The sequence below is a fragment of the Amborella trichopoda genome, chromosome 13, assembly GCF_054954075.1.
Source record: "Amborella trichopoda isolate Santa Cruz 75 chromosome 13, AtrichopodaSantaCruz75HAP2 v2.0, whole genome shotgun sequence".
Classification (NCBI taxonomy): Eukaryota; Viridiplantae; Streptophyta; class Magnoliopsida; order Amborellales; family Amborellaceae; genus Amborella; species Amborella trichopoda.
The window spans coordinates 391,726-417,784 of NC_142348.1; the positions used below are offsets into that span (position 1 = coordinate 391,726).

At 35.6% G+C, this 26,059-nt stretch overlaps 1 protein-coding gene and 1 long non-coding RNA gene across 2 annotated transcripts; one reads left to right on the forward strand and one right to left on the reverse strand.

Moving 5' to 3' along the window:
• Positions 1-107: 107 nt before the first annotated feature.
• Positions 108-7,469, reverse strand: LOC110007569 (uncharacterized). The gene is made up of 2 exons (XR_002281517.2): positions 7,006-7,469; positions 108-442 (listed from the first exon to the last, which is right to left on the reverse strand). It is a non-coding gene; the product is annotated as an uncharacterized LOC110007569 (long non-coding RNA).
• A 4,787-nt stretch (positions 7,470-12,256) lies between these two features.
• Positions 12,257-26,057, forward strand: TOM2A (tobamovirus multiplication 2A). Its single transcript, XM_006847607.4, has 7 exons — positions 12,257-12,362; positions 12,608-12,981; positions 20,943-21,042; positions 21,586-21,666; positions 21,759-21,863; positions 24,661-24,885; positions 25,777-26,057. The coding sequence occupies exons 2-7, from the start codon at positions 12,746-12,748 to the stop codon at positions 25,882-25,884; spliced, it is 855 nt and encodes a 284-aa protein (XP_006847670.1). The 5' UTR covers positions 12,257-12,362; positions 12,608-12,745; the 3' UTR covers positions 25,885-26,057.
• The last annotated feature ends 2 nt before the right edge of the window (positions 26,058-26,059 follow it).

Sequence of the window (26,059 nt, forward strand, 5' to 3'; positions counted from 1 at the left end):
CTCAAAAAGAGCAAGGGACCAATTAGCTGGGAAAAAGGCTTTAATGTTGATGATGAGGGTAAAAGAGGGGAAGCCATTAAACAACAAAGGGAAGGTGAGATGTCATGTTTGACAAATGATATCTACGATATTAGCTAAACTTATAAGATAGAAAAATATTTATACCAACAACACAAAAAAAACACAAACGTTTCAGCAATTTCAACTTTTAATATCCATATGAGAAAGGATGAGGGTTGTGTTAGGTTCCACCCAGTGGAAAACTTTTGCCACATCATTATGAATCTTGATCCAACATTATATATTTATGATAGGGCCTTCTCTATAGCGTCACGTTGCACATCTAGGTGCAGTGAGAAAGGAGCAAGGCTTGGCTAGGGTGTTCCCTAGAAGCGGCACACTGCAATGACACCCGCTTGCGATGATATGTAGGCAAGGGTTCCTGTGTCATATTGGACAAGTGTGGGTAAAGAAGTTAGTCCGAGATAATAGGATTCATGACCAATAGAATATAGAAACTCTATCACATAAGAGTATTGAGTTAGTGGATACAATGAGAAGAAGGAGAGTTACATAACTTGTTTATAGGAAGAAAACTAGTGGAGAAGGGTAAAAGCTAAGGAAATTGATGGATACAAACCTTGGTATATAAAAAACGATAATAATAGAAATGATGCAGATATAATGGTAGACAAAGATTTAAAAGAGTATTAAATGTTAAAGAGAGTAGATGATAGGCTATTATTAATCAAACATGGATTAGGAAAGGACATAATTAATGTATAAAAGATAAAGTAGTAAATGTTAAAGAGAGTAGATGATAGGCTATTATTAATCAAACATGGATTAGGAGAGAACATAATTAATGTAATTAGTGTTATACACCATAGGATAGAGTTAAAGACAATTTTGGGAAGTCATAGACGGACTAGTCCAAGGAATACCAATTGGAAAAGATAGTAGAGGATATAAAAGGGTACATAGAGGATATGGATTTGGATAAAGAAATGAGATAAGTGATATTATTCTTGATTATACTATGGCTTTTAGAAAGCGAGATGAATACAAAATAACCTACAAAAGTGGATCATATAAAAGTTGGATAAACTTTTTTTGGCTAAGAAGACAGAATGATCAATCATGTAAAGACTATAAGATTATCCCAAAAGAGAGTTTGACTATGCAATATAGGCTCATGATTATATATATTTGCATTGCAAGATGGAAGAGAATGAGTGACATTAATGGGTGTCCAAGAACTAGGTGGTGGCACTTAAAAAAGGAGAAAATAGACATACGCAGGAATGAATTATGAGGACAAAGTTAATGTTACATGGAATGAGATGGCTTGTTGTATTAAGAAAGTGGCAAAAAAAGTTTTAGGGGAAAACTTGGTGTTAAAATAATGAAGTTCAAAGGGCTATTACCGAAAAGCGGTCACGTTACCAAGCTTGGCAATGGAATAAAAATGAACAGACTTTATAAGAATATAAAATTGTCAAGAGGAACACTAAGAAAATAATAAGTAAGGCAAAGCTTAATGCATATGATGATCTATAAAATAAATTGGGAACAAGAAAAGGTGAAAAAGATGTCTTAAAACTACCAAAAATGGAGAGAAAGTATAGTATCATATTAAATGCATTAAGAGTAAGGATCAGAGAGTGTTCATGAAAGATGCTGAGGTCAATGAAAAATGGGAATTTATTTTCAGAAATTGTTAAATGACGACCAATATAAGAGCCCAACATTAGGAGGAACCATTAACATAAATGAGATCAAAAGGTCATAAATTTTCATAGGATTAAGATTATATAAAGTTAAAGGAGCTTTGAGAAAGATGAAGACAGGAAAGGCTTTAGGACCAAATGGTCCACCAATGGAGGTTTGGAAGTGCATGGAGATATTTGCATATTCTAGTTAACCAAGCCGATCGACAAGATTTTGAAAATAAGAAAACCAGATGAATGGAGAAAAAGTATTGTGATACCTATTTACAAGAACAAATAAGATATACAAAATTATACGAACTATCGAGGGATCAAACTTATAAGCCACACTATGAAATTGTAAGAGAGATTGATTGAGCAACATCTAACACATGAAACGAGTGCACCAAGAAATTCGTTCAAATTTACGCTAGGGAAGTCAACCAACCACTGAAGCTATTTTCCTGCTTGGGCAATTGACAAAGAAGTTTAGGAAGAAGAGAAAAGGCATCTATATAATCTAGATATAGAGAAAGCATGTAACTAGAGAGAGAGTTTGATGGGTAGGTGCTAGAAAAGGAGTCTCAAGAGAATATATTAATATAGTTAGGGATACGTACAAGGGAGTGCTACTAATGTGAGGACAACTAGTGGAGAGACACGTGAATTTTTAATCACAGTAAGCTTATTGCCTACATCAAGGGTAGCGTTGAGCCCATTTCTTTGTTTTGGTTATGGACGAGTTAATTAGACATCTACACGATGAAGTCCCATGGTATATTTTATTTGTGGATGACGCAATTTGATTATGATACTAAGATGGCATAAACGTAAAGTCAAAACTTTGGATGGATGCTTTAGAATCTAAAGTTTTAAAATAGCTGGACTAGGACAGCACATACAGTATGCAAGCTTAGTAATAATAGGAGCAAAAATGAGGAATTAGTTAAGCTTGATGGCCAATAAGTGCCTACAAGAGACATTTTTTATATTTTTTATTGATAATCAATGGGATAGGAGAGACTGAGGAAGATATCGCTCATAAAATTAGAACTAGGTGGACGAAGTGGAGATGTGCTTCTAGAGTCATATGCGATCATTGCATACTAATGAAACTGAAGGGGGCGTTCTATTGGACAGTTGTAAGACCAATCATGCTTTATGGGACAAAAGTTGGGCGGTTAATAAACAATATATCCTTAGAATAAATATAGCTGAGATGAGATTGTTGAGATGGATGAGTGGCAAAACAAGAAATGATAGAATTCGAAATGAATACATTCAAGGGAACTTGGGGGTAGCTCCAATAAGTACGAAATTAGGTAAAGTAGATTTAGGTGGTTTGGTCATGTGCAATGTCGACCTAGAACAACACTAGTTAGGAGGGGTAATTCGGTTCAAGTGGAAAACTCTAAAAGGGCAGAAGGAAGGTCTCAAAAGACATGTATGGAAGTAGTGATAAAAAATATCGTGACTTATGGAGTGGAATAGCATAACAGGATTTGTTCAACCAATCCCAAATAGTTGGGATAAGGCTCAGATGATGATGGTGATGATGATGAATGTCCACATTCTCATAATTGAATACAATATTTTCTTCCAATTTTATCACATCTCTCCAAGAGAAAAGGCACAATTGTGCATTTTAATCACTATATATGCAGCAAGAACATAACATTTTGGCTTAAGAATACTCAATGAAACTTCTTCTTTTTTTTTGAGAGAGAGATAGAGAGAGAATTGACTGCAACATAGATAAGAGTACAAATAGAGGCTACAAAAAATCCAGCCCCAAATTAGAGAAGAGCCATATTTACAAAATGAGTTAGAATACAACAATTGTGCCACTGACAGCTATCTATTGTGCAGTTGGAGAATACTCAATGAAGCTACGTTGCATGATAATAAAACAGTAAACCTTAATTAAAACTTGACTGAGATATTTCTATTCAATATCTAATACAAGTATGTAACCAATCAGAAAATAAGAGATGATATTAATCTTTGGAGAAGTAAAAAGGGGGGTTTTATTTCTCTAAAAACAATTCGCTCCGGTAGATTAAAATCCTGGATTTAGCTCAAATTCCAGGTTTCAGATTTATAAGGAAATTTGAAAGCTGGATTTTGGATAAATGTTGTTTGATGAGCATCTGGATAGAACCTAGGCTTTATATTTCTATCATCTAGCTCACCTGTTTGTAAAATCTATGTTCTGCCAACTTCTTTCTCTTTTTAGGTTGTAAAAGGGTTATTCTTTTTTCCATTTTTTGGGATCTAATTCTCATATTGATTTTCAAGTGTAAGGGTAAAAAAATATTTACTCAAATCTGAATTACGTAAATACAATTTTCTTCTTTTTGAGGATCTAATTATTTTTACTCAAGATTGTGGTTTTTTTCTTTGAAGATCTACTGATGGATAAACCCAAGAAGACATGACTTCTTCTCACTCGAAGCAATTAGGAGTGAGAAACCAGGGCACGAACTTATTATGAAACCAAAAACATAAAAACAAAAAAAAGGGATGAAGCATACCAAACTCACTACAAAAACCAAAAAAGACATATTACTAAAGCCAAGGAGAAACCACAACATCAAAAGTACAAAAAATAGCAAAGATACAAGCCATATTAATAAAATTTATCCAAAACCAAAAAAGAAGCCATTTGTTGATAAACAACTCATTTTCAACAATTCACCCAAACCCCAAATTGGTCCACATTATTAAAAGCCAAGGTTGTAAACATGAAGAGCGGCGCGTACGTGGCCGGGTAGGGAGCTGGATGCCTAGGCGCTAGGTAGGTGCCCACGTCTTGACATAGCCCAAACACATACATGCAATATATTGCATTATGTATGTATGTATATTTGTGTATATTACATGTAGTCTAAGCAAGTATATATGAGATGGAAAACACATTGAAATCATTTAAATCACATTTCATTATTGGCAATTGCAATATATCACTATTCTTCTTAGTAAATGTGAGATAAACTAAGTTAACTAACTAACAAACACAATTTGAAACCCCTGATTGCATGCCTCTCTATGGGACTTGACATGCTCCTTTGTGAGTCCTAACTCCTGTAGTATGACTCCTTAAGCTCGTGCTGGTTTGGGCCTTTCAACCCTAGCCCAAATTGGCCAAATGCCACCACCATTGTATGAAAGTTGTTTATAAGAGGAGCATTGAAATGAATGCCACCTGATAAATCCACCGAGTAGCATATTGATTTACTGTAGCTTGCTCTTCCTTCTTGAACCTATTGCCAATTATTATTTTCTCTTTCCTTTTCGCTATTGTGGCCTCAGGATTAGGGGGAGGAGAAGGCATCCACCTCTTATGCCTGACTCCTCCTAGCACCTCAAGAGGGAACCCACGATACCCACTTCAGTTCGCCTTTATTATCATCTTCCTCATCCCTTTATAATCTTCTTTTTCCTCATCAATAACGCCTTAGTAACTTCCCCCAAAACTTCAACTCCCTAATACTAGCAAAATGTTTTTTAAATTTATGGTATCCCTGCATTTGTCTTTTTGTCACAAACGTGCATCGAAGGTTGTTCTAATAATTTTTTTAAGGAAAAACATATTTTCATCCTAGATCCCTATTCTTGTTAGAACTGCAGAGAAGGAATCTCAAATATGAAGAAACTTTACTAACCTTTATTGCCCCATCTTCAATCATTGATGCTGGAAATCCTTCTCTGTACAAGTTCTCGTACAAGGTTTTTGAACACAACTTCGATAGACTAAACTACTTTCTCTTCAGGGGGTGAGGGCCTTTTTACGAGGAAGATAACAGGGGGAAGAGGAATCAATGAAGAATCCAGGAAATAGCAAAGGAGAAGTAAAGGCAAGAGATTGAATGAGCGGTGGGAATAGTGAAACAAAGAGAAGATCGTGGGGTAGAGTAATTCGTCAACTCATCGGGCTTATGATCTGATAATTACGGGTTTGAATCCTGTCCCCGCCTAGGGGGGAGGTTGATCACGTAATCAAATTCGTGATTTGGATGAATATTAAGTTCTACAGGGCTATTTCCATCTGCAAGAAAAGCAAAGGCAGGCACCCATCTAGGCCGCCCAGGGCGGCTCGCCTATGCTCTGGCCCTCGGGCGAGGCAGAGGGGCCAGTGGAACATATCAATCAATATTTAAAAAAATTGCATGCAGCCATTATAAAAGAAGCAAGAAAGCTTATTAAAGAAACATGCAAACATGAGAAAACAAACTCAACCGTATTCAACAATTCTCCCAAACTCCAGAGTCAAACATATCACAAATATAAACTACAGATGAGGGGGTGGACCTGAGGCCAAGGAAGAACAATACAAGGAGTGAAGAAACAGGCCATTTACCAGATTCGTATTTCACCGAAGAAGCCATCAAAAAATGGAAGAAGAAGTACAGAGACCATCATGAAAGAAACCATCATGTAAAAGAGGGTTTAGAGCTTCATACACCGGTTTAAACATCCCAAGAAAAAAAAAAGACATAAAACAATTCTCCAATACCCAGTCGGAACCTCTAAACAAATCTAAATATAAGAAGAAATAAATCACCCATTATTCAAGAAGAAGAATAATCCATCATCGGAAAAAAAAAAAACTAATGGAATTTAAGGAACTGATCACATAGAAGTAATAGAACTACAAAAACCAATTACACAATTCCCATTCAACATTGGGCATTGCAACCAAAACCCAAACCACAAGTTAAAAACCCTTCATCAATAGAGGTTTTAAGCTTACAATAGCAAAAAAAAAAAAAAAAAACTTATCAAGAACGACAAGAATGGAGCTTGAGCCACATGTAAAACAATAACAAAGGAGGAATTAACAACCTATATATCTATATAAACATTTCACCCAAGCTGAAGCCATTACAAAATGGAAGGAAAGGAAATAAAATCCCATCAGGAAAACCGAAAATAAGAGTTGGAGCTTCATCCAGCGTACAACCACAACAAGCATCAAAGAAAACAACCCATATTAAAAAACGCATCCAAAACTCAGCCCAAAACACGCTTACAAATGGGGTAGAGAAAACAATCAAAACCCCATGATGAATAAGAAATAGAAAAAGAAGAAACCGTGGCCCCACAATCAAGAAGAAAGCGATGGATAGAGCTTTAGACACTGGTTTTGACACCTCTTAACACAAACATCACCCCAATTGGGGATAGGAGGGTGATGATCCTCTGCACAGATACTACTTGTACAAGCATTAACACAACAATCTAAACCAGAAACTCCACAAACTGTTAAGCAAGTGTCGGAGGGTGAACCCTTCACCTTGTTGAGTATTCTCTTTGAAGCGCAGACACGTTCACACACAAATGGCTTCTTATGTGTGAGGCCTCCCCCATTTCGCAAGGTTTCTGGTGCTGCAGTTTTGGCGGTTTTCTGATGGCCGGTGAAGCGAATTCCGGCGGTTACAACGGCCAGGGCAGGAGGAATTAGTGCCCACCACCAGTCCATTGTGCGTAGGATTCTAAGTTGCTAAGATCTAAGGGTACTGTATGTTTCTTAGAGATACAATAATTCCGGTCGAAAACTCCGGCCAGTACTCCCATAAACCGGAGGCGAGGCACTGCGCTTGCTCAGAGTAACGAGCGACAGGCGATGTTATCAGCATCGTTAGCAAGCCGGACAGGCGATGTTATCAGCATCGTTAGCAAGCCGGACAGGCGAAGTTATCAGCGTAGTTAGCAAGCCGGCGAATAATAAGACTAACGATACTATGATACCCGAGATGATCACCATTAAATTTTGAATCTCTATAAAAATTATCCATAAACCCATTCTTTGAAACCAATATTTGAAGGTAGGCTCTAATTTGGTTGTTTAAAGCCTAAGATACAAACTGCACCCTCTTCAGCGCGCACAATTAATCTTAACCGCGAAATTCGATAATTTTATCTATTTCATCTTGAACTTTGTGATGACCCAAGCTATCAAAGTTTTATATCGGATGGATGGTTGTATATTGTTGTAACCTCGAGGATAAATGTTCTCATTGTATACAATCCTTTATTATTATTCGAGTAATAACACTATGAGACCCTCCCACATTTATGTGAGTAGGACCCCAAATGATTATCATTCAATTTTGACATAGATCTCTGTAAAATTTATCACATAGATGTGGGATTTGGGTGAATGAATTTATTGATAATTTTTTTAAATATCTGTGTCAAAATTTAATGGTGATTATTTGAAGTCCTACTCACATGGATGTTGGAGGGTCTCATAAAATCATTACTCTTTTTATATTTATTTATAAAGTTTAAAGCTTAAAAAATAGTGTAGATCGATATATCTATGAAAACTTGAAAATCTTTAAAAATGACTGTAAAAAACTGCATAACAGGATACACTATTTTCAAAACTTAAAATCCATTTTTTTTCATGCACATACATCTTGATGTCGAGATGATCAATTTGAAGATATTTAAACATCAAAACAACCTTTTATAATAAATTTTTTGTGGTAGGCTAAATTTTGATTGTTTGGAGCCTCAACTCTATATAAACTTTTCCCAAAGATAAATAATCTTACTACATATTTTTTTTATTAGCAATATCAACAAACTTAATAAATTGATTTTATTTTAAAAAAAATTGAGGAAAAATCTGGTCAAAATCACCAAAAAAAAAGGAAAAAAAAAGGGTAAGTTATAAAATTGTGGATATTTCATATTTGGCTCAAAAAGATAGATTGAAAAATAAGATGTAGAAATATGACATACTAGATGATTATGATTTGTATATATTGTATAGATACATTATAGTAATATCAGCAAACTTAATAAAGTTAATTTATTTTTTAAAATTTGAGGAAAAATCAGGTCAAAATCACAAAAAAATAATAAGGTAAGTTATAAATTTGTGGATATTTCATATTTGGCTCAAAAAAATAAACTGAAAAATCAGATATAGAAATATGATATACTAGAGGATTATGATTTGCAGTTATTGTCTAAAGGGAAAAGTACATATAAAGTGTCAACCTTATACTGTAGAGATAAGATCCACCTAAAAAACCCATCAAAAAATATTATTTCATCACTAGAAAATTCTCCAATTGATTATCCTGACCTCGATATATATGGACACGAAAAATAAAGGATTTCAACTCTTAAAAATAGTACATCTTGTAACACATTATCTATATCGTTCGTTCTTTAGATTTTCGAGTGCTCATAGATCTGCTAGATTTGCTCGAAGCTTTCAAATTTATTGTAGGGATGAAAAATATACTTTTAAGCCATGATAAGGGTTTAGACATCGAAAGTACATATTTTAATGAAATTTTGAGGTGCACCCTATCGTGATTGTTTAAGGTTGACACCTTATACAAACCTCACTTTTGTATAAATATATTATAATTATTGAACAATAATTTTATGGTTTTACCTAGTGCCATTAGATTAATACTTGACAATTTATTATTTTAAAAATATAACAATGCTTACCATGTTGTCATAACACAAAACATATTACATATTTAGTGGGATAAAACGAAACAACAACCATGATACTAAATCCAATAACTACATTAGTAAATAACAATAACAATATCAATAAATCAAGGCATAGGATTAATGTTTAAAGAAAAAAAAAGACCCTCGGTTAACTAACACAAAATACAAAGACGTAAAATATACAAAATAGTGGTCCATCCAAAATGATGTATTTGTATACATCAATGAAATAAAAGGTTTTAAAATATAAAATATGCAAGCAATGAAACGATTCTATGCATAAAAAAAGCAACAAAATGCTTAACCAAATTCGAATCTCACACAGAATTCCTAGTTGCGTAAATATTTAGAATCATTAAATCTCTCTCTTGCTCGTTATAATGATTCTTTGGGTTTAAAGGAAAATATATATTTTTTGTTGGGCTACTCTTCTCCTAAATTTAACTATTATTTTGAGATATGTTATTCTTTTGATATCGTATTATTTGGAGAATATAGATACAAAATTAAATATTTATACTAAATTGAACATCATTTGTCATTAAAAAAATCATAAACTATAAATTATTTGGGGAGAGGAATAGAAATCGTAGATGATATAAACGAGAGAGATAACAAGCATTGTGAGGGGGAGAGATAAATAGGAATAAATATGAGAGATATTTAATAAAAGAAGGAGAGAGATAAATGGTATATGAAATAAGTAAGGGAGAAAGGAGAGATTTTAGGAAAATAAATGGAAGAGCGATTTTTAAGAAAGAGGAATATGAGTAATAGAAACGGTAGAGAGGGAAACCGTAGATTATATAAATAAGAGAGAGATAAGAGAGACAATTAAATAAAAATGTACTAGTTTTTGAATGAGAAAGACGCATGGCGCAAAAATAAATGAGATATTTCTCTGGTTTAATATTGAATATACTATAATAATAAATAGATATACATGAATTCATTAGACTTGCACGGTGTTGAAGATTGGGCGATGAGTCCGAGGCGAAGACCCAATATGGTCATAGCTATGGAGATTTTGTAAAAGTGAAGTATTAGATCTACGAATGTGAAGATCAAAGTTTGTGGTAAGTGATATTTTTTCATTTGTTTGTTATATATGACTTTCTAGTTACTATGATAAGAAAAAAGTAGTTGTTAGGTGCTGAAGATTGGGCGTTTGAACACAGTCTCAAATGTATGGCAACATACCGACTTTTATAAGTCTCCATGAGAAGAGGAGAAAAATAATTGCCTATTTTTCTACATTTTAATATTGCAATAGTACATTTCGTGAATGCTCATTACATTTCAATATACTATCTATTGCATATTCACATGATTATTTATGCGATCGCTTATTTCATTCTAACGTGCAGCAAATGTAATCCAACTAGTTTAAATATTATTACTAAAAAATATATGATTATATTTATTTAAATATTATTTATATATAACATATAATAATACTATTTGGGTTGGATCGACATGAACCTAGACCTAGACCCAAATAGTGATCATGTACAATATTTGGACCTGGACCTCACCCGCTAGGTCCAATTTTTGGACCCAACCCAGACCAGGGTGGGGTTCGGGTCCCTACTTATTTGTAAAGGGAGAGATGGAAGGGGGAGGGGGACAACCCACGGGTTGGGGAAAGCAAAGTTTGTTGGCTTCAATTTGGCAGCATGCCTCCTCTCGTATCCAATAATTAATACTCCTCTCATCAAATGCATGTTTTATTGTGTTTGACAGGTAGTTATCGTCTTTGTTGAATGTCTGGTGGAACTCTAAATTCAATTCTCAAATTCGAACACAAGTCCCACCCTTTCTGCCATCAAAGAAAACACCTTTACCTTGGTAATAAAAAAACAGGAAAGTTTCCCTCTAACTCTCATAATTCCCTTTATTTCCGAAAAAAAAAAAAAAAAAAATACATACTCTCTCTCATTGTTCACATAGAGGATCACCCCGCATTGCCCACTCTAATGTAGATTTTGGTTTTGTTGGAAATTGATCAAAATCATTGCTTACTTGATTTGACAAATTCAACTAAAAATTGATCGGATAAAAAATTTGAAATATATTTTGTATTTTAAATTATTATATTAATTATTTCTAAACTTATTTTTACTAGATTATGAGTTGATTTTGATTAGACCAAACCCTTATCCAAGTAAGTAACTATGATTCCAACAATTGGACGAGCAATGATCCAATACAATGGTTGTATCATATTATAATGCAACCGCACTTCTAAAAAATCATGTTTGTGGTATCTGTATAAATCAAAATTTGTACACAAGCTCTCTTTATCTCAACAATCAATCCCCCCCCCAAAAAAAAAGTTCAATTTGAACCTTAGATATGGACCAAATGAGTCTCATCCAAAAACGAATCTAGGTCATTTATTTTGTGAATTTCAAGATCTTAGGCTTTATAAGTTCAAAATCATTTATTTATTTTTTAACGTTGTTCATCTAATGATCATAAAGACATATAATAAAATTGGAAATGAAAAATTCCTTCTAAGGCCAAGATCTAAGCATCTCACCAAAATAAATAGCCTGTGTTAATTGGGCTAAAAAAATATTTTATAGGTTACGTTTTCAAATTTTTTTTTTGTGAGTATTCATTAAAATAAAAAGAGTGTATATTTCAAAATTTAGATAAAACAAATGACCATAAAATAATTTTTTAAAATTATCGTATCATATTCCAATATACAAGGATTGCATGAAATCATTGCCCCAATCGGTCCCTACATCTCAAGAAATAAAGGGTTTCAATGCACTGATATTCACAAGGGGCCAAGTTTAAGAGTAGGGCGAGTTTGGTTTTCCATTAATTATTTTACATTGGTCTATACTATTTCCATGTGGCTCTGTAAGAAAACGGTGTGTCCTTCCCCTCATTAATCACGGAGAGCAGCTTGCGATTGGTCCACGTGTCAATGCACCATTCGCCAGACGGTCATGGCTTCTTCGTCCACTGTCACCCATGCTCCTCATCTTCTGTACTCTCTCCCTCTCCTGCGTAAAAAGCACGTCTCAATGCATCGTCAAATAGAAGATTCGTGATACGTTTTCATCGATTTTATTCTTCAAAATCCACAAGTCTTTTTACTTAATCTCGAATTTGTGGGTGCATCCTCCTTGCTGCGGATCCAGTTTCCTGGTATGGGTTTTCTCCATTGATCTCTTCATTTCATTCCAAGCATCCTCTTGAGTTTTTTTTTGTCGTATTGTTCCCTAAAAGATGCTCCGGTTCCTCTATTATGGTACTCACAAATTTCCATGAATTCAATGCTCAATGGTTTTCTTTTTGGATTCGAATTATCATCTGATTTTCATTGTAACTTTTGCTTTTAAACTTGATTATTCTTGTTGCATTTGAGCCCCAAAACACGACGCGTCTTGCAGGTTTCATATTAGAAAACTTGCGTTAAGTGAAATTCATCCCCTGTGATGTGGCAATGGAGGCCATGGGATTGAAGAAATGATCATGAAATAGGAAGAAGGTATCTTCATTTTTTGAGGGAAATTTGGCAGGAGGACGAAATGGCGTGCTGTGGGTGTTTGGGGTGCCTTTTGAAGCTTCTGAACTTTTTGCTCACTCTCGTTGGCTTGGCGATGATCGGATATGGGATTTATTTGCTGGTTGAATGGAAGAATGATTCATCGACTGTCACTCTCATTTCAGTTTTGTCCAACCAGCCGATGATAAAACTGGGCAGACCTTTACTTCACATGGGACCTCTCTCTAGCAGCATCCTTACTGAACTCTCTGAAGCTTGGTATGGCATTACTCCCTTATACACCTTCTAAACTTTAAGCTTTTTTATTCTTTTTGTGAGTTATCATCGTGCTAAAGTAGAACTGCATGCCTTCTTATTCATTTCCACGAGTTTGCAACTTCTATTTCTATTGTAATAATGAAGTGCATGTCGAGAGATAGATCATTTTGACGAATTTTGGTAAACACTTAATAATTCATGGCATGAGCCTGAAATTAAAGAAGTGCATGGCTATCAGTCGAGCCAGTGCATTGGAGATATCTGTCTCCAACCTTTTTAGTATTTCAAGTGTTACATTAGTCCTCTTTAGCTTTAGCATTTTAATTGTTACATTGGTTGTTTCCTTTCTCCATATTTTCTCCATTTTCATTAGCTTAGTGATGTAGCATCTTGCATTATTTATGATATTCAATGCCTCTGGTGTAGTTTCACCCAGTTGACTTTTGTCTGGCTATGGGGTTTTAATTAGCAGCCCATGTGCAGAATTTCCCTACGGGATAGAACTAATTTAAGTCTCATCTTAGAATGAATTTTCAAAATAATTAATCAAATTGCGCAAGGAAGTTGGTTTAATGGATAATCATATGTATGATCAGTAGTTGGCAAGCAAGAAAAGTGATGAAAACTCCTGAACTAACCCCACATAGATGGCTTATTTCTTGAGACTGCAAGATATAAAAGATGCAAAATCGAGTAAAAGACTGAATTTATCGAGCTAATGTCAGTTTGATCCACATTCTCATAATTACAGCTGACATAAATAGGGACACCAATTAATTATGTATGACAAAGGAACTCATGTTTTTGGAACTTTAGGTGGCTCAAAAATATTTGGAAAGGAGAACATATATTCCACAAGTTGTTGTTATGTTCATCCTACGAAGACAATAATCACTATTCTCCATGTATGGCCCTGAATGGTCTCATTTTAAAACTATAAGGGCATGTTTGGTTCGTATGAAAATATTTCGTGGGAAATATTTTCACATGCAAAAATCCCCTCATGTGGTTAGGTGTGGGAATATTTTCACACCAATTAGTTGCTAACTGGTGAGAAAAGATGCTCTGGGGCCAATTGGTGTAAAAATATTCTCACACCTAACTATATGAGGACTTCTTTCAAGTGAAAATATTTCTGGGGAATTATTTTCAATCGAAATAAATGTGCCCTAAGAGACGTCTACAAGGCCTCACTTTTATCCCTTGCCTAGTTCCTCTTGAATGCCTCAAAAATTTAGAAGCTTCACTTTGATTATGTGAGAATTTTTTTATATTCTATATATGTGATTTTTGCATACCTGAAAAAATGGTAGTTTAAGATGCATATGCTAAGTCGAATCCCAGCGAACCTACCAAAGAAAAAATGTTAATAGTCTTAGCTTCAAATAATACATTAGAATGCAAGAATTATCAAGTTGCTTTTAGAACTTCAATTATTGCAATATGTTGTCTCTGCCTCTTGTGTGGGTTTGCGCTTCCTTTAAAATGATAGTGTTATCGTCTTGGCATGATATTCTTATTTTAGTAAGCAATGAACATTGCATCCAAGATAATCAATTAAAATTGTTGGAAAAGTGTAACAATTCCTCCAAAGACAGCTCATTCTAACCACTCAAACGCTAACAAGTTGCACTAGAAAATTACAAACAATAACTATTGAATGGAAAACAGTTAAGAGCTCCAAGATCTCCTGGAAACCATCTGCTAACCTCCATGGAAACTTAGCTCCATGCTCATCTTGTAATACCTGTAATAAGGGTGAGGGCTAGTGAGTTGAGAAGATCGTCACTTCGTCTGATGAGGTTGAAGATGAGCTTCAATGGTGGTAGAGTTTGTTACCCATAAGGGATTCATGTACAGCTGGATGGTAGGTTATTACTCACCTCCAACAATACTTTTACCCTGCGTCAAGCATTTTCACACATTGGCTTTTAGTATTTAAGTCTTGCATACCAGACCCTCTCTAGATCTCTCAATGGTGGAGGGTCGAAGGCAACGGCCCCTGAATGAGTCTAACCACCTTGAAGTGAGGAAAATGCACTCCATCCCCAACATCCTACTAAATGACTACTACCAAACTGGTATAAGCAACGAGGTCGGGAATTTTTTTAGTCTCTTCTGTCTCTGAAAAGAACACAAAAGCTAAGAAACTGCACCTTGTTTTGATAACTATCAGTCATCAAGACTTTGTACTTCACTCTTATATGGAATACGAAGTTGGACCTTTCAAAACATGTCCAAAGAAAAATCCCTACCCTCCTTGCAATGCTTCATAGGACCTGACCGCAAGGTCCCTTGATTCTTTCATCATCTAGAGTAACCCATTATTGTTGGGGGAAATTGGGAGGTATACAGGATCTGATAGCTCCAATTTCTCCACGACGTCATTTCCTTCCTGATTTGTTATATTACCAAAGAGTTCGGTATAAAACCTTGACAACCCCCAACCTCTAAGTACCCCCTAAAGTAACACCCTTTTGCTCTACTACAATGTTAACAAACTAGGGAACCGTCATCTAGCATGTCATTTATTCACACTTGAAATTAATGCTCTGCTCATCCTTGGTCGATGATGATGCCTAATTAATAGCCCTAGATTCGTTACAGTATAGATCCTTATCATCCTTTGATATCTCCTGATAAATTGTGCTGGATGGCTGCTTCTACCTTAGAGCATATTCTCTTTAGTTACATTGTGTAAAGTCTTCATTCCAATTTTGTTATGGGTTCATTGAATTGTTAATAGTTAGGGATGGGAATGGTAGGTCAAGGTCGACCTGGGCGTAGATAATCCTAGTCCAATTGGGTTTGCTTGGCCTAAACCTAGTTTGGTTAAGTTCTGAGACCCGGGTTCAGCCTAACCCAACTTTGTCTTTCTTTTGGTTTTTTTCATGTTGTCAATACATTTTATATGATAGTTGTCATAATTATTACACAACCCAAGTGGTGACTGAATTGATAACAATATTGACAATTCTGGCACTTTATCTATATTCAAATCCCTCAACTAGCATACTTACCAAAATTATTTTGTAATGCAGAATGGAGTAAAATTCCCTTTATGTTTAAACTTTAAATGTTAATGAGCGTCTTGGTTTTTCTATTACTACCTAATGCCCCGGACAATCCTTCAAATAGTCAAGACAGTTTCATGGGCCTTTTGACCCAATCAATCCATCGTTTGACGACCCCCTTTATGATGATCAACATCCCAAGGGGGCGTAAGGAGATCTAGGAGTGGAAGGTCGACTTTTTTGAAGGAGTTTATTTTTGGTTTGTTGTTTATTTTTACAATTTCTTAGTGACTTCCAGTATTTTAATTAGAGTTAGGGGCAATTTAGGGACCTTTTATATTTTAACTTGAGCGAAGGATATATGGGCATTTTTATAATATTTTAACTTAAGTGGGGTAGTTCTGTTTTTTTTTTTTTTAATATTATATTGTAATAAAAGGGCATAGGATGTTACTATAACACTTTTGAACAGTAAAAACATGGTGTGAATAGCAACACCAGGCCCTATCTAGGGTTTTGGGGTCTCTTTTCGTGCAAGGAAAGCCAAGTTCACTCAAATCTGGGCTATTTTGATGGTTTATTGAACTTTTTTAGTTTTTTTTCTCTATTTTCCTGGATCAACTGATATTAGAGCCTAGGTTTTCTTCAGCAACAAAGCTAGGAATCTATGGTCAAGCCTAGGGTTTGCTAAATTTAGGCTAAGTTTTGCCAAATTAGCCTTGAACTTTTTGGTTTCAGCTAGGTTTTATTGGTTTTCTGCTGAGGGTTTGTGATTTTGTTGAACCTATGGCAACAGGAAGAGGCCGAGGCAGGGGTATTCCTATGGATCCACCTCGTGTTGAGATGGCTCAGGAGATAGAGGATCTACGTCTATGAGTTCAAGTACACACAAGGCGGCTTGCAAGTATCAATTGTAGGTGAGATGAAGTTTTGTCTGTCCAAGACGATGTTGAGTACAACCCTTTTCACGATCATGGTCTATGGGATGAGTTGAGTGAAGAGGAATATGATTGAAGGTATTGGCGGCACTCAAAATCCACAGATCTAAAAGTTGATATTCTTAATTGTGAAGGAAAGTCTCAGCCTAAAGGCTTTATAGACTGGTTATTATCCAGTAGATAAGGTCTTTGATTACAAGGATGTGCCAAAGAATAAAAATGTTAAAAATTATTGCCATTAAATTGAAGAACAATGCCTTTGTATGTTGGGAACAATTGAGAGCAAGGCGAGAAAGAATTAGAAAACCTAAACATTGTGTCGTGGGAGAAAATGAGGAAAAATAAAAATATCTCCCTGAAAATTATTTATAGTTTTTCTATCAAAATATGCATGTTTTGTGCCAAGGAGATAGGTCAATGGATTAATACAAATGAGTTTCACCTTTTGACTGCCGATAGTGATGTGCTGAGCGGGAGGAGCAGCCCATTATCGGGTATGTGAATGAACTATGCCAATCAATTCAAGATGTGGTATTTTTGCATTGGTATTGGACCCTTGATGAGGTCTATAACCTTGCAAAGAGGGTTGAAACTCATCAGAAATGACCCTCAAACAGGTTGGATGCGGGTGCGAGGGACAGGGAATAGGGCAACTGCCTGTGGTGGTGATTTTGGAAGAAAATGCAGCAGGTGCTGGTTCAACATCTCGTACTGCTTGAACAACCAACTAAGCAAGGTGCCCTAGACCAAAAAAAGGTTGTTTCGAGAGTCGAGTGACCCAAAAGGGGTGTCGATGTAATATCAAGCACTACAAGTATTTGGGCATCAGGCATGTCTTATCATAGTGCGCAAATCGCATATTCGTTAACCTTTCTAAGGAGTTTTACAATAAGGGCAACGAACACTTTTTTAGGTGTGATACCATCTACAATGAGCCGATTGATGAAGAGGATCATGAAGTGACCTATAGTGATCATGGGGAGGCTTTAGTGATTCAGTGCAACATGATTACACCCCCAATAGTAGATGATGAATTGGAAATGGAATTTCTTTCCCAAATCCTTCATGATCTGTGTGATCTCATAGGTGATCTAATATGTGACAAGGAACCTATTGATGGAGATGATGATTGTCTCTTTAATAGTGATACCATCTTTGATGAGGATCCTATCTTTAATGATGATTTTATGATGATATTATCTATGGAGAGCAGGAAGGTAAAGGCAAGAAGGATCAAGGAGATGATGGTGGTAGTAAGGATTTTGTTTCTTTTGATATCTTACCCGAATACAGGGTACAATGCGAGGCATGCCCCAAGGTTTGGTGATATTTTCCTATGAGTTTTTTGCTAGTGAGTTCAATATAAGAGGTACCTATTAAGTGGTTGATTAAGTGATTCCTAATGTTGGAGTTCAGCTTTAGGCCTTTAGCCATTGTTTTGTATTGAGTGGAGAATCTCTGTATCCAATCAGTATGTGCATGCTAAAGGAAATCACAGGGTAACACAATTAATCTTGAGCCACTTCATAGTTTGTGGTAAAGTATTCTTTGATGTGTTTAGGACGAGTATGTTGCTTATGTACTACAAATATAACAGTTATGGGCCCAAAACATGGGTGATCCAAAGTCTCTGGGGGGGAAGGGGGGGGGCAGTAACATGGCACACCTTGATTCCAAGTCTGGTTAATGTGGGAGATTTGGTTATGGTTTATCTACGCAAAGTTAGGCATCCTATGGGCAAATACAACAAGTTGAATAACAGGAAGATCATACTATTTTGGGTGTTGAAGAAGATGGTAATGCCTATGAGATCGATCTTCGAGCTGAGATTTATAAGCGCCCCATTTTGAAATTGGTTACTCTTTCCTGAAGTCTTGAACCATAGGGACCACAACAACCTAGTAGACCCTACTCATCTTTTTAGATATAAAACCCAAATTTTAGACTTACTCGAGCCCTAAGTTAGTCATCCTAGGTATCCATGAGCCTAATAAACATTGGAAACCAATCTGACACTTTGAAACCTAAAACCGACACCCAAAAAATCCTAGCCTTATGGACCCATTAAAGGTCACCCAAATTGGGCGAAATTTAATTTAAATTTGTAGAGGAGATCATAGGTTTTCCAATGATTCAAGAATCACCTTAATCCAAACTTACAGTTTGAAAGATATCGCCTGAACAAGTTTGTTTGGTAGAAATTCCATTCAGGTTCAGATGCTAGGGAGTGTAGCGTTTATGCCAAACAACCTAAACGACATGGGGTGCAGCTTCTGAACTAGAACTACCCAAAACACTGTGGGGTGCATCGTCCATTGACTTGGACCTAATTTGACTGCAATTTTGAGATACATACAATGGATAAATTTTTAAAACGTGTTTAAACTGATTTTTGAAGCCTATAAAAAAGGTCTAAACCGTGTCATTCAAGAACAAGAAGCCTCCCTTAGTTTTTTAAACCCTAATTCCAAAAAACTTTAGTTTTTTATACCCTTAGTTTTTTAAACCCTAATTCCAAAACCTTAGTTTTTTAAACCTTAGTTTTTTAAACCCTAGTTTTTTAAACCCTAATTTCAAAACCTTAGTTTTTAAACCCTTAGTTTTTTAAACCCTAAACCTAGACATCCAAGCTTTCAAAACCACACTTTGGTCAATTTCAGCATCCTAAAAGATCAATTTCAGTTATATTCAGTGATAAAAGAGAAGGCCATGGTGTAAATGACCTACGGTCCTGATACGGGTGCTAACTTCGGGTGTTGGAGTGTGCCGGGCCGATCGGTTTGGCTAGGCAAGTTTTTATTTTCTTTTATTTTTCCAGTTAATTTAGTTTTAATTGCATTTACTTTTAGTTTTATCATTTTCTGATAGGATTTTGTGTGATCATAAGCCAGATCTTTTAGTGGTTCTTAAGGAACCCCGATCTCTCCAAATATGGTTTCTTGTTGAATTGTAATTTGACGAACCCCACAATTTTTAACAATCTTTTATTTAACTAATTTAAAGCATAAATTCAGTGAGGTTTCATCAAAGATCTCGTCATATTTGGCTGTAAACAAGAATGTGTTCAATATTGCTGATCTTTTTGAGTTCCACGGATCCAAATTATCATTAGAAGAAGAGCCGAGCTCGAGGTCGAGTTTTTCCCAACGATGGAGAATGATGTATTGGACAATCCTTCAACTAGACAAGATAGTTCTCATGGACATTTGACCCAATCTAAGCATCCTTTGAAGACCACCTTTATAACGATCCACATCCCCAGGTCGCAAGGAGATCCAGGAGTGCAAGGCCGACTTTTTGAAGGAGTTTAGTTTTAGTTATTTGCTTTTTTTTACAGTTTCTTAGTGATTTTTAGTCTTTTAATTAAATTTAGGGGCAATTTAGGGAACTTTTATGTGTTTATTTGAGTGAAGGGACTTATGGGGTATTTTTATAATATTTTACGGTGGTAGTTTTGGTCTTTTTTTATATTACAACCTAATAAAAGGGCCTGTGGTGTGAGGGTTTTTAACACTTTTGAGACGTAAACAATGAAAACATGGTGTGAAGAGTAACTCCAGGCCCTATCTAGAGTTTTGGGGTCTCTTTTTTGTGCAATGAAAGCTATGCCCACTCAAATCTGGGATGTTTTGATGGTTCATTGAACTATTTTAGCTTATTTTCTCTATTTTCTTGCATCAATGCCCAACTAGGGTTTGGTCTGGGCTTGGTCCATTATAGAGCTAGGGTTCCTTGGCTTGGCTCGACCTGTTGGGACAGGAACCCCCTTCTTAGTTGGGCCTCACCCTACACGCTAGCCTTGCCTATTTCCACCCCTGTAACAATTCCATGTTTCGGCATCAGTTACTCTTTTTAAGAACTAAAATAATATAATATCTGCATTGTAAAATGGTAATTGGGAATTGATCTTTCCGTTTTCTCTAGTTTGAACTAGTTCTTTGGATTTAGTTATTATTTACTTATTTCAACATAATAGCTGATATTACTTCAATCCATTTATTTCTTGCAGGTTTGTTTATTCATTTATTGTGGTCGGAGTGATCCTGTGTGTTATATCTTGTTTTGGCTGTATTGGAGCGTTTACCCGACATGGTTGCTGCCTCTCTTGTGTATCCTGATTCCGATCAACATCTGCTTGGTGAAGTTTACTGGAGTGCTTCTGGAACTTTTTCTTTTCAAATCGCAAATTAAGATGCAAATATTCGTATCATATATAAAAGATAATATGTAGTGATTTTTAAGAAATTCTTTAAAATATTTCAAAAACCTTCATAGACTTAATAGGCAAATTTCTCTAAATTTCCTGAAGACTTCCTTATGATAATATGCTATTTCTCCCTTGGAAATGTTGTTCCTTGTTAGAAGCAGGAGAGACACTGATGCCTTAATCTTTTGAAATCAATGAAAATGCTCGAGTGAAATATCCCGTGGTTTTAACTTCTAAAGAAAAGTATCTTCTACCTTTTCTCCTAGTATTATTTATACCCTTAATGCTAAAAAATATTAGATGGCTATTATGTGTATTTAAGAAATATTTAGTTTAGGAAGATTGTCCTTACATGATCTGGATATTCCTGCCTTTTACTTAAGCCTATAATTAGTTTGTTTCTCACATTGAGTCATTTGTGGAGAGTATTTCCTTAAAATATCAGTACTCTGTACTTCTGATTTTACTGATCATAGTGGAGTTGGGCCTTGCGGGATTCATATTCTTTGATCATAGCTGGAAAGAGGCAAGTTTGACTTCACAAAACAGGGTTGTTCTTGGATTTTTTTTTTTCTTTTCATATTCTTTTTTCTTATTGTTGACTTTTCTGTTATGCAGACAATTCCAACTGACAAAACTGGTGATTTTGATATGATATACAATTTCTTGAAGAAACATTGGAATATCGCAAAATGGGTTGCTCTTGGAGCCGTTATTTTGGAGGTAGGTAACCATTCTTTGCTAGCCATGAATCATGGAGTGCGACAACTACAAATGGTTTATGACTTGAATGAAGAAATCATATGACAATATCTCAATATTATAATTTTTTTTTGAAAATTTGGCATTTGCATTCTCTTGAGAAATTATCAATAATATTTCTGAATAAATTACATTTTGCTGGTTGAAGTTATGAAGACAAATTTCAATCAAGAAAATGACATATTCTTGAGATCATAAGGTGGCAGCTTCTTGTAAATTTCTACACAAGCATGTGAAAATCCTATTCTCGGTTGTGTTGCTTTTATTATCTCAGATTGACCATTCCCAAACTGGACTTTTGATGCTATGATTACTTTTTGGTGTCCCAAAAGAACAACGATAACTCAAGCTAGACACTCATTCTCAATCTACAAGTTATAGTCATCTTTTTTGGCATGAAATGACCAATAGAAACTAAAGTGGTGGTCCATGTTCTCTACCTAATTCTTTAAGTATGCATTGTATCGATCCAACAGAGAGATTGCAACTCCAAGACATTGGAATTAATGCAATATGAATAATGTAAACATGCATGTATGGCATGTCAGTCAATGAATGGCATTGAGACATGTATTATTTCCCACTTTCCCTCTCAGTTCTCTCTTGATTCCAAAGATGTTAGAATCTCAATTCCATAAATGAAAGAATATTGACTCCATATTGGTCAATTCCAACTAGGTTGGAAACTCGATTACAAAGAGCTAGGAATCTCGATTCCATCTATGTAGGGATCTCGATTCTATTTTGGTCGAATCTCAATTCCTGAAAATGGGAATCTTGTCCCCCATGGTTCCTCTTGTATGGACATCGATTCTAAAAACAAGAATCTTCTAGCTAACGGCGATTCCGCACTTCCAATTCCTATATCAATTTGGTTTCCGAATTGCTTTGGGTAACACTATGTTTTGGATTCCCCAAGGGTGACAATATACTAAAAATTGCCTGCAAAAAAGGGAATTCTATAACAAACTATGTAAAAATAATTCAATCATCACTGTACATCCATGATAATGGTGATGAACCATTAGTCCAAAACTTTTTCATATCTATACACATATTGGTGAGGGTTGTATAAGGTGTCAACCTTATACTATTGAAGTAAGTTGCAGCTCAAAACTGTGCCGAAAGATGTAGTTTCAGTATTGGAAAGCCTTGCGATTGTATGAAAATATATTATTACCCCTAATTATGAAGTTTAAAGTTACAAAAATGATGTAAATCAAGCATATCTATAAACATTTAAAAACTTTTGAAAATGGAAGGTCCAGAAAATTGATTACAAGTTGTACTATGTTCACAACTTTAAATCTTTTTTTTTTTTCCATCATATCCAGACATAATTAAAAAAGCGGACCGCTCAGCGCCTAGGCGGTCTAGAAGGCCTGGGCGCATCGCCTAGGCCTAGGCGGCCAATCTGGGCGACAGTCCTTGGGTGGCCTCCTAAGCGGGCGCCCAACTTAGGGCGGGCGTCCAGCTCAGGGCAGCCACCCAGGGCCTGCGCCCCGCCCAGAGGCGGAGAATTTTTTTTGTATTGATTTTTTTTAAAAATATAAAGGGTTAGAATGATGGTTTTCAGTTATTTGAAACCTAAAACTTATTGGAGCCTATGTTAGAGAGAGAGCCTCTAAAAAACTAGTTTTTGGTGATTTCTTTAGGTTCGAAGGGTTTATCAAAGTTGACAAAATTGATCAAAACATCACCCATTGATATTAGATTTAATTTTTTATGTTTTATAAATCTGTTGGAGGTTTTTTAGAAGATTTTGAGTCTTTAGAAGCATTATTGAGGTGGAAGTTAGAAGATTGAGCAATCAAACTCAAAGTAAGTACCCTAAATACCTAATTTTTATTTTTTATACTATATATCATTTTTTTATTCAAAGGGGCATTCTTTTTGGATCGACTGGGTCGCCCAGGTTCGGGGTGCCCGCCTAGGCGCTGGGTGGCCTGGACCCCAGGCCACCTAAGACCCGCCTAGTGCTTTTTGAAACACTGATCTTGTGGTTGAGATGATCAATTTGGGTGTTTTTTAGTATTTTTTTTTTAAAGGCTTGAGTGTTTTTAGTATTGAAACAACATTTTTCGATGGGTTTATTTCAATAGTATAAGGTTGAGAGCTTGAATAAATTTTTTCCTGTGTAAAATGATGAATAATCTTTTAAGATAGGATCTTATTTGATCTCGCTTTCTATCTCATGTCATTCTCACTTTCTATCTCATGTCATTCTCACTTTCTGCAAACCTAGAGAAAGTAAAATAAGGAAGTGTCTTGGGTTATAAGAGTATTAGAGAGTCATCCAATAATAAGAGGACTTCCCTAAAATTTCTCTCTCTTTAATTTGTCTAGCATGTGGCTTTATAAATTTTTGATACATCGCCCATAGACCAATAGGGCCAGTCCGTTGCCCTTGAGCTGGGGTTGGGACGGACCAGGGCCAACCTTGGCCCTGCTGAGCCCTTCTCCTTGCCAAGGTGTATTGTTTTAGACGGAAGAAAAAACTAAACTCTCAGATGTTAGTTCGGACAATCAAGCTAGGAACTAAGGGTCCATGATGTTGTGGTTGCTAACTAGCGGTGGGTTCTGGGGCATCAAAGTTGACAACTTGATTCTGGTATTGATACTACTCATTTTTATTGTGTTTCTCTAAATCTTGACTCTTGTTTGCCGAATAAGATTGATCTCAATAAGATAGCTACTATTTTTAATTTTTTTTGACAATAATAAGATAGCTACTAATTGTTGAGTGGTTTGTTTGCAGGCCTTGACATTCTTGTTAGCTCTGGTGGTAAGGGCAACAAACTGGCCACAGGGAGAGTATGACAGTGACGATGAGTACATTGCAGCCCCTAGAACAGGAATTTGGCAGCCATTGATTGGTAGTAATCGACAGGCTGGTGCTCAAGTCACTGGGGTCCCTGTTAGTGGTGCCTCCGATCAGCGTCTCAGCAGGAACGATGCTTGGAGCACACGACTGCGAGAAAAGGTACAGTCCATCTCCCTATCCCTTTAATCAAATTTTGCATATATGAACCCTATTTAGCTTTAGCTGATAGTGCAGTGGCTGGCTGTTTTGGGGTGAGATGTTTGAAGCCTTTGTGTTCGAGGACAAGTTTATTATCCATTAGTGTACAGGAACTCGGCTGAGCAATAAGGCGAGGCCGATTATCCTAGAGTTGTGTGCACAACTTGGGGATATTAAAAAACTTTAAAGAAATTCTAAAAAATATAAAAATATAGGATTGATCTATATCTATCATTTTTGTTGTGTATGAAAGAAATTGTAAAAAATAATTAAACTATAGGATCGGTCTATCATTTTTTTTGTGTATGATTTATATGTTTTTGGTAAAGATTGGTGTGTATTTTTTTGCATAAATCCTTATTTTTATGTCTTTAAAAAAAATCCTTATTTTTATGTTTTACCCTTTTTTGGATTTTTTAAAATGCCTCCAACTATAAATATTTTTTGTCCTTCTAAATTCATTTTTCCAATATGTTTTTTTTTTTTAAGCTGTTAATGTTTGTTTGTATTAAGAGAGAGTAGATAGAGTACCAAAAAATAGGCAGCCCATATCCTGGGTGATCTATACAAAGTCCCAAGGGTAATTTTTTTTTTTCTAAATCCATTTTTCCAATACTTTTTAAGGTTGTTTTTATGTTACATTTTGATTTTAATATATTTTTCCTTTTTTAAAAAAAGATTTGTTAATTTTTTTTTTTTTTTTAATTTATTGAGAGCTTTTGAGCCCTGTGCATGACACAAACTTTTTTTTTCTAAAATCTGACTATTTGTTAGTGCGAATAAAGATCCCCACTGTTTGTCCATCTAAATTGATCTTTATTCTTGGGTGTGCCGTTTGTTTTGCTTTTGCAGTATGGGCTTGACACATCGGAGTTTACGTACAACCCGACGGATTCCAGCAGGTTCCAGCAACAAGCAGCACCAGTTGCTGAGGAAAGGAGCCGATGTAGCATCCTGTAATCACAGAGCGTGAGGAAAGGAGCCCATGTAGCATAATGTAATCACAGAGAGAAAGAGTATTTGGTGTATTTGGTGTGCGGCTTGAGCTGTCTTTCAAGATTTTCAGAAAGAGTTGTTTGTGCAGTGGATATATGCTACTTAATCTTATGGAGAACCTTAATTCTTGGTTGCCATT